This window comes from Anoplophora glabripennis, unplaced genomic scaffold, assembly GCF_000390285.2.
Source record: "Anoplophora glabripennis isolate ALB-LARVAE unplaced genomic scaffold, Agla_2.0 scaffold145, whole genome shotgun sequence".
NCBI lineage: Eukaryota > Metazoa > Arthropoda > Insecta > Coleoptera > Cerambycidae > Anoplophora > Anoplophora glabripennis.
Genome location: NW_019416303.1, coordinates 583,989 through 592,995, shown reverse-complemented (window position 1 = coordinate 592,995; position 9,007 = coordinate 583,989). Strand labels below are relative to the sequence as shown.

At 32.2% G+C, this 9,007-nt stretch overlaps 2 protein-coding genes across 3 annotated transcripts in view; one reads left to right on the top strand and one right to left on the bottom strand.

Annotated features, from left to right (window-relative positions):
• The first annotated feature begins 17 nt into the window (after positions 1 to 17).
• On the top strand, positions 18 to 1,774 carry LOC108904290 (protein artemis). Its single transcript, XM_018706782.1, has one exon. The coding sequence runs from the start codon at positions 35 to 37 to the stop codon at positions 1,400 to 1,402; it is 1,368 nt and encodes a 455-aa protein (XP_018562298.1). The 5' UTR covers positions 18 to 34; the 3' UTR covers positions 1,403 to 1,774.
• A 2,975-nt stretch (positions 1,775 to 4,749) lies between these two features.
• The window catches only part of LOC108904288 (transmembrane protein 47), a 422,552-nt gene continuing 418,294 nt past the window's right edge, over positions 4,750 to 9,007 (bottom strand). The window contains exon 6 of one of the 2 annotated variants that reach the window (XM_018706778.2): positions 4,750 to 7,290. In XM_018706778.2, the coding sequence (XP_018562294.1) occupies positions 7,130 to 7,290 (161 nt within the window). In that variant the 3' untranslated portion in view covers positions 4,750 to 7,129. The remainder of the gene's footprint in view (positions 7,291 to 9,007) is intronic. The other variant, XM_018706779.2, reaches the window with a different exon arrangement.

Genomic DNA, 9,007 nt, shown 5'->3' with positions numbered 1-9,007 from the left:
GTTTGAAATTCACAGATTGCTACATACAAACAAGATGAGCACTTTCAGCGGGAAAATTCAAGAAATTTCTCACATTAGCGTGGACAGATTCGATGAAAATAATCTAACATCAGAAGCATATTTTTTGTCACACTGTCATTATGACCACATGGTAGGTTTGCATACCCACAGGTTTCAAAACAATTTATTGGAAAATAATAAATACCTTTATGCATCAGAAATATCATGTGCTATATTAAAACTTTTATACCCTTCATTAAAAAATAATATTAAAATACTTGATATTTATACACCAACTGCACTGTTATTAAAAGGAGGCAACATTTCTGTTTTACCGATACCTGCAGGACATTGTCCTGGATCAGTAATGTTCCTTTTCGAGACCAATATTCGTATATTGTACACTGGAGATTATAGAATAAACAAGAATGATATAAAGAAACTAAAAGCATTCTATGATTCCTACAAACAAGTTAAACAAATCGAAACGATCTATCTAGACACAACATTCTTTTTGAAAAGTTATCGGAAGTTTCCAAAACGAGAAGAGAGTTTAGAAGAACTATGTAAGATAATCAAAGGATGGACAGACAAAGGAAAACATTTTTCTATAAAGTTATTTACTAGCGCAAAATATGGTTATGAGTATATGTTTAATGAAATTTATAAGAAAACTGGAATGCCGGTACATGTGAACAGAGAGGTTTTCAATTTCTACTCTACCATTCCTGAAATGGATAAATCTGTGACTTTAGATTGTAATGCAACACAAATTCATTGCAGCTGTGGCATATCTTACCAATACGTTTGTGATAAAGCTTTGAATAGCAAAATAAGAACAATTAAAGTATCTGCTTTTAGATGGACACAAGACAATCTGGAAGATGGGTTTTCTTCCAATTCGTCTGAAACTTATTATGTGTGTTACGCTACGCATGCTTCGTATGAAGAAGGAGTGGAGCTATTAAAATTCTTAAAACCGAAAAGCGTTGAGATTTGTGTTAAACACGAAGATCCTCTTACTAATTTGGAAATTGCCAAGTTAATAGAGGAAGTTTTGGATGAATTTAGGTCAGTAGCTGAAGTAAATGTTAAACATAAATTGTTTGAAACAGAAGAAAATGTTTCAGACGAATCATTGACTGTTGTTGAGGAAGAGACAATTTTTAATGGCTTCGATATCGGAATTCTTGATTCACCACCAAGGAATACTTGGAGGTCAAGCACAGAGCTTCAAATGAAAGCAGGTAGTTCTTTGAATAATAATTCTGTGAGGATTCATTCAATTCAAATACAAAGTACAGAGTCAGTTAATGACATAATTGTTCAACAAAGTTTAGATGTGGTAGAGTTGGAAAGTGATATAAACACTGAGGCACCTCCAAACAAAAAATTAAAATGACTGGTGTCATGAAGTTACTATTTTTATAAAAAAATATATACACATATGTAATTTTTAATATATTGTTATACAAAGTGTCCCACGTAAGACTATAACACCTTTATATCCATTTTAGTTTGTGAGCGATTTAATCCAGTCACTTCAATATCTACGGACTGTCTTTTATATGATGGCACAGTCCGTTTGCTACTAGTACTAATATTTTTGTCACAAAATCACTGATTTATTGCTTTATTGATTGGCCTAATGCCTAATGCAAGGAGACAAAAACTTGATACGACGTATATAGTCTTAAATGACATATTTGTATGTATGTATTTTATTATTATCTTACTTTTTATAACTATTTTAATAAATATTTTTATACACTTATGTTTAAATCTTTATCTTTCCGCAATATTCAGTGCATGATTTAAATTATATTTTTTCTTACACACCGTGGACCCTGGATTAATAATGGAACAAAATCAGTAGCGGCGAAATCCTTAGAGCAAAATATGAAGATATATATATATCTTAGTAAAATGTTGCTATCGAAAAAGATACAGTGTGTCAAATTTGAAATAATGTTTTTTGTGTTTTTTGTAAAACTCAAAAGTGCTGTACAAACCGTTGTCATAAAATTTAGTAAAATGCATTAAATCAAGTTTAACCCATAAGGACTCCTACTTAATGAATTTTTATTTTTTGTTGCCAAAACGTTCCGATTCAGTTGGCTACAAATTCTTATTTGGGGGTCATTTCTGAGTAAAAAGGGTACGCTTGGTGGAACTTGGTAATACCCACCGTTTTTGAGAAATTTGCCCAACTTTAAAATTGTTATTGAAACTTATTTCAAATAAAAATCCGTATTGTAAAACAACAAATGAGTCATTTATCTTATTTAAGGTCACTTGTAGTTCATTTTTACATACTAATTGGTGTCTATGCATTACATTTTTTCTCGACTGGACTCCATAATCTTTTTTATACCCTAAGAACCTCTTATAAAGGTTTCAAAACCACAAATAGTTTTCTCTTTCAAGAACCCAGGGCCGGCTGTTACAAAATTTCCAGTTGCAAACATCAAATTCCCCGACTCATGAATATTTTTAAAATTCCGACTATTCCGTTTTTTTATGAAGAATAACGAATTCCCTGCCTTTTCCTGGCCGCTACGAACCCTGAATAAGTCAATTTACATTTAAGTAAATTAATTTAAATATAACCATGTGATGCTGATTTTTAGACTTGCGGGAAAAACTGACTGCCAAATGTTCTTGAAAGACTAACTCAATGATTATTTTGCCGTAATCTATCTTTAAGGATTTTGTTAACCATTCCTGTGTCTGTGGCCAGTGGAGAACGTTCTCTTTAAAAATTAAAAATTATAAAAAATTATTTACGATCAACCATGTTGCAGGAACGGTTAACAGATTTAGCCATTCTTGCTATCGAGAAAGATATAGCAAATAATTTGGTTTACGATGATATTATTGAAGACTGTTAATGAAAATTGTAGAAAAGTTGGGATGTGATATTATTTAGTTTCTTTTTTGTTTTTATTGAATATTTTTGATTTTTGGTTTTATTGGGATGTTTTATTTTTTATAAGATGTTTCTTATAATTTCCGTTTTTTTGTTAAAATATTTTTATTTATTTTTGTCTATTGAAATGTTTTTTTTATTTTTTATAACTTTTTATTAATAAATTTGTTATTTGTTCCAACAGTAGTAACTTGTATATATTTTTTCTTAGGGCGGCAAGCAAATAACGAGCGTTCAAATAAAAACGTGGTCGAAGTTCGCTCTGATACATTGGACGTAGGGAGTAGCTTATAGCGACCAACTTAACCTCATTTCTCAACGAGCTGTATAGCAGCTGTCAGTTTCAATAACGTTAATGACTATATAACTTTATTTTAAAGAATAATCGTGATAACAATAACAAACAATTAAAGGAGCTGCGGAAAGTGTCCCCCTCCTTGTTATAACAATAAATTAAAGCAGCTGCTGAGTGTCCCCCTCCTTGTTCCAAGCACTTTTCACACCTGTTCCTCAAAGAATTAAAGACATTTTCTAAGATGCTCGGGGTATTGTTAATTTCACGAATCTTGTCTATAAGTCGAGCCTGCAGATGGTTTAAATCAGGAATAGGCAGTTCAAAAATAGTGTTTTTAAGGTAATGCCACAAAAAGAAATCACACGGCGTAATATCACATGACCACGGTGGAAATTCATGTTCAGCATTGAAACTTATTAGTCGATTTTGGAAAACTTCCCTCAACATATTCATCGTCTCGCCTGCCGTATGTGCCCTTGCGTCATCTTGTTGAAAGTAAAAGTTTGTAATTTCGTTTTCTTCCAGCTGGTTAACAAAAGGAGCGATAATTTCTTCTCTATACCTTTGCGCAGTAAGAGTACCATTAAAAAAAATAGGTCCATAAATCCTCCTTCGATTGAGAGCACACCAAACTCCAAATTTTTGAACGTGTAGAGGGCCCTCGACAAAAAAGTTATCTGGTTTTTCAGAAGACCGCATTCTCATATTTTGTGAGTTTACGTAACCAATTAAATGAAACCAGGCTTCATCAGAAAAAAACTTCATGAAGTTCTTGCTGACAAGTTAAACGATAGGAGAACAAACGCAAATCTTTTTTTAACACTGTGTGGCAGGTACCGACTGATACTCCCACCATTTGTGATAAAACACGTACAGAAGTTATTGGCGCATTTTCCATTATTTGTTGGACATTTTCTTTTAATTCTTCAGTCCGCTTTTTAGGTCGGCCGCTTCCTTCTTTTCTTGTTACACTGCCCGTTTCACGAAAAACATTAACACAACGCTGAACTGCACTTTGAAAAATTTTGTACTCAACAACGCCGGGAAATTGATTTTGAAATTCTATGAAACATTCCTCAATAGAATACTTCCATATTCCATCAATCTTGCGTCCATTTCTAAAGTAGGACTCTATGATAAACACTTTTTGTTCTTGAGAAAACACCACTTTAAACGCTTTTTAAAACGAAAATATTCAAATTGATAGCGGCGATATAGCGCTTTGACAGATGACGTTTAAGTTCATTTGCTATACGCTATGCCCTACGTCCAAATTTTCAGAACCAACTTGACCACATTTTTATTTGAACGCTCGTTATTTGCTTCAGGTGCCAAATACCCTGGCGCCGGCCGTCTAGAAGGTTGTTTAGTGTTTATGAAATAAAAAAAATATTTGAATATTTGCATAAAAAATTTAGTAACACTATATGTTTTATCATTTTGAAGTGGTGACATAGTTATTCAGAATACAAACATATTCTTTTTATTAGCAGATTATTTGGGATAGGTATTAAAGAAACATTACTACAAATATTCGATTTATTTTTTAAGATAGAATATCCGTACTTTTGTGCACAACTAAAAGTATACATCACAAATTGAAAAATACATTTTATTTACCAGAACACAACCTAGCGAAAGTAACTTAAAAATAATTTAACTCCTCAACTTCACATTTGGGACTGTTATTTTATACAAAAAGAAACAAAAATAATAACTAATAAAAAAAACTATTCGAATATGAATAAATATAAGCAAATATTTATAATTTATATTTTCTTTAATAGATATATGGCTTTTACACTTAGTATATACATAAGCTATATATCACATCGCTACTTACTTAACATGCTTATTATTCTGGAACACTTCGTATATGTACATGTTTATTTGACAAGTGAACAGAGGTGTACGACAATCGATTTAACACTGAAACTAAACACTAAATTAATTACAAAATTATACAAGGGAATTTTTGGCAGTAGAGAACGTTAAAAAAATAACATTGGTCCAGAGTATTATCTTTTTGTGCCAAGTACATTTCCGCAGTGGAACTCAAAAGCTGTATATCCTCAATTTTTCCCACACCGAGATTCTGTAACTGTCCTTTCTTAACAAATTACTAATTCACTTAATAAAGAGACCGTTTTCTGAATAGAGGCGAAAATGTACTGAGCCGAAGTGTAGCATTTTCAATTTCGTAAATTTTATTATCAATAACGATATGCTTATTTTATGTACCCTATTATGAAAATAGAAAGTAATCCTATAAACCTTTATACAAAAACGAGTAATAATATTGTTCGTATTTATAAACTTTCTATTTAAGTGTTGCTCTATAAATAAAACTATCTAAACTTTGTGTTAAGTATTGTAAGTTGTGTAAAATAATATCAATTAGTAGTAGGTGTATCACAAAATTTTAGCAGCCGCATATGTTTTAATCTTTCAAGAGCAACAACGAAAGAAACTCTTACTTCTATTTCGTATAAAAATTGATAAGTTGTATATCAAAAGTATAACTATAATGCCCTTCAGTATATGAAACACAAATTTCTTTTAAATGTAAGTTAATGCTGTTGTAAAATAAAAACGTCTATTTCTACATGAATCTAACAGCTATATTGACATATCACTATAATTAAAGAGGACATAACCTCACTTATTTAATTGTAACTTTTAGTAAACTGTGTCGTGATAAATAGTTCTATGTTGTACATTGACTTACATAGTCCAGAAGTTAAAATTAAGGTACGTGAAGTTATGGTCCTTCGTTTTTCTCTAAAAACTGCCAAACGTGTACATCGTTAGAGTAAAAAACTCCTTTAAATAAATGATGAGGTTTCACAGGGAAATTCTTCATAAAAATCACATCGTTGAGATTCTCACGCCTATAAAATAAGGTATCGAAATTCAGTAACTCAGTCTAGATAAGTTGTTTTTGATAAAACATTTATTAGAGTTTTATGGGAAAAATACGTGAATTTTCAAGGCAGCATTAACGATCTTCATGAAGAACTTCGTTTTATGGCAAATCGAAAACTATGTACATGTTTTTTCAGCATGTTCACCAAATAGATAGGTTAAGTCTTTTTTACATACATCTAGCCTGCCCGGGTTGCCTCTTCAGTCGCACGATTCACTCATTCCACTGCAAATTACCACGGTTACTCGAACTTGCCATCGAAAATGAAAAAAAACTGTCATCGGGTAAGTTAATGTTAAAACCTAGCAAACTAACAAGCAGAGAACTCAGTTTCGTTTGACTTGTTAGTTCGCAAAGGCAATAACCTGTTGGAGTAACTGCGAATAATTTGCATATAAAAATGGTAACAACTAGATACAAAAACGGCTGACTGGCTATGATACCAGGCAAGCAACAAAAATAAATAAATACAGTCTAATCAGTTTGATTAAAATTTTTTGTACAAATAAATAAAGGTAAAACTTAGTACCATTAATATTACGTAGAGTAAAATGATTACAACTCATCTTACATCAAAAACAATATAAATGTCAAAATTTTCTCAAGATATTTTGCCTTAACCATTTTACTCTTATACATCATGGAATATTGCCACGTTGCAAGAACACACTTTATTTTTGCGTCAAGGACTGAAACGGTACTGTAAAAAAAAGTAAAATTGCACATTCTTACACCGCGGCAATATTCCGTTCTTCGTAAAAAGAAAAGCTACTAAACAAAAACTATAGCCTAGTCAAAGAAAAAACTGTACATAGCCAAAGCAAAAAACAATGACCCGAAATCAAACTGACCAGGTACAACATCCATTAACAGGCGAGCGACCATTCACACAAACCTCTCATCCGTCATGCACCCTCTGAGAGAAGCGACATAATCTCTTTTATGATCAGAGAACAACATCGGGCAGACTATGTGGCCACTAGGCCCGCGAATCGTTATCGTGCACGATCTTCCTCTCCTTGTAGTAGATCTCCTCGCTTTCCTTGTCGCACATGAGGAGGATGACACCCCCGAACAGGAATATCGCGGCGCCCCAGCCTACCCCGTACGCCCAACCAAACTCCCATATAGTTCGGTTTCCTGCAAAAATTATATGATATCAGAAATGTAAATCAAATGAAAACGAGTCAATATTATGAATGAGAAAGTTATACAGGGTGTATTTAAATGGAGGGGCACAAATGATACCAGAGATTCGTTGGGTGAAAATAAGTCGATTTAACCTAACATACCTATATCCCAAGACGCATAATAAAAAAGATACAGGGTGTCAAAGTGAAAAATAAAAAATGGATTTTCCTTAATAATTTCCATAATTTTAGTCAGAAGTGTTTCAAATTTTCAACAGAGAGGTTTATTAATGATGGGAAAAATAATATAATAATGTTTTTTGAGTGTCGAGTACGAGGCGCCCTCTGCAGGCAACGTTATGCATTGAATATGTAGTAACTTTTTTGCCAACCCCCGTATACAGCTTTTAGTAACAAAATATGAAATATTGGGCTTTTTTGAACAAAAAAGGTATACTTATTGAAAATGGTTAAAGCCAACCGTTGAGGAGATATTTTTAATTTCATAAATTAGTGTTACGGATTTATACCTTCACGAATATGAAGGTTCGAGTTGCTTAAATAAATTAAAAAATCGAGTAGGTAAATGTCATTTGATAATACTCGAAAATTGTAATTTTGAAGTATTAGTTTTAAGTGTTAATTAATTTTAGTCACTATTTATCTGCATCCTAGATATTAAATAGTTTTGGAATTGAATAAAATAACCATTTATGTATACTAATGACGAGTATGTCGATATGTTGCAAGTATTTTTTGAATGTTACAAGAACTGTGCTGCTGCTGTACGACTTTATCATGCCAGATATCCTAATCGTTGTGTTCCTGCTAGACAAACTTTTGCGGCGGGCGGTAGAAATAAGATTTCGAGAAAACTGACACATTCAACCTCGTCCTAAATATACTGACAGAAGACGTCTGATTCGCGATCTAGAACTTGAAGAAGTTGTCCTTGGCAATTTACAAAATCAGTCAAATGGCCTGCGCGATCACCGGATCTCACACTCATGGACTATTTTTTATGGGGTCACTTAAGAAATGTTGTTTATTCCAACCCTATTGATAGTGTCGAGATGCTTCGTCAAAGAATTTTTGCAGCAGCTGAGGAAGTAAAGAATGACATACATATGTATTTTTTCAATTCGTAGTAATTTTAATTGTAGAATTAGACTATGCTTACAAGAAAATGGAAATTACTTCGAAAATATCCTTTAAAAAATCTCGTTTTTTTTTATTGTCGGCCAATTGTTTCTATTAAATTATCTATCGACTCTTAAGTGACTCTTGGTTTTATAGTTGTTTTGCTCTCTTTTCTAATAATTATTTTTAAACTAACAATAAAAGTATTTTGCAATATTTTTTCACCTGAACCGTTATTTCAAATGAGATTTCTTGAATGCAGGGTTTAAATAATTTAATTAAAAATATCTCCTCAACGGTTGACTTTAGCCATTTTCAATTAGTATACCTTTTTTGTTCAAAAAGGTCCAATATTTCATATCTTGTTACTAAAAGCTGTATACGAGGGTTGGCAAAAAAGTTACTACATATCCAATGCAAAACGTTGCCTGCAGAGGGCGCCTCGTATTCGACACTCAAAAATCATTATTATATTATTTTTCCCATCATTAAAAAACCTCTCTGTTGAAAATTTGAAACATTTCGGACTAAAATTATGGAAATTATTAAGGAAAAACTATATTTTATTTTTCTATCTTTTTTATTAT

Excerpts from the sequence above, each read along its gene's own strand:
- LOC108904290 (XM_018706782.1), top strand. The coding sequence starts at position 35 with ATGAGCACTTTCAGCGGGAAAATTCAAGAAATTTCTCACATTAGCGTG.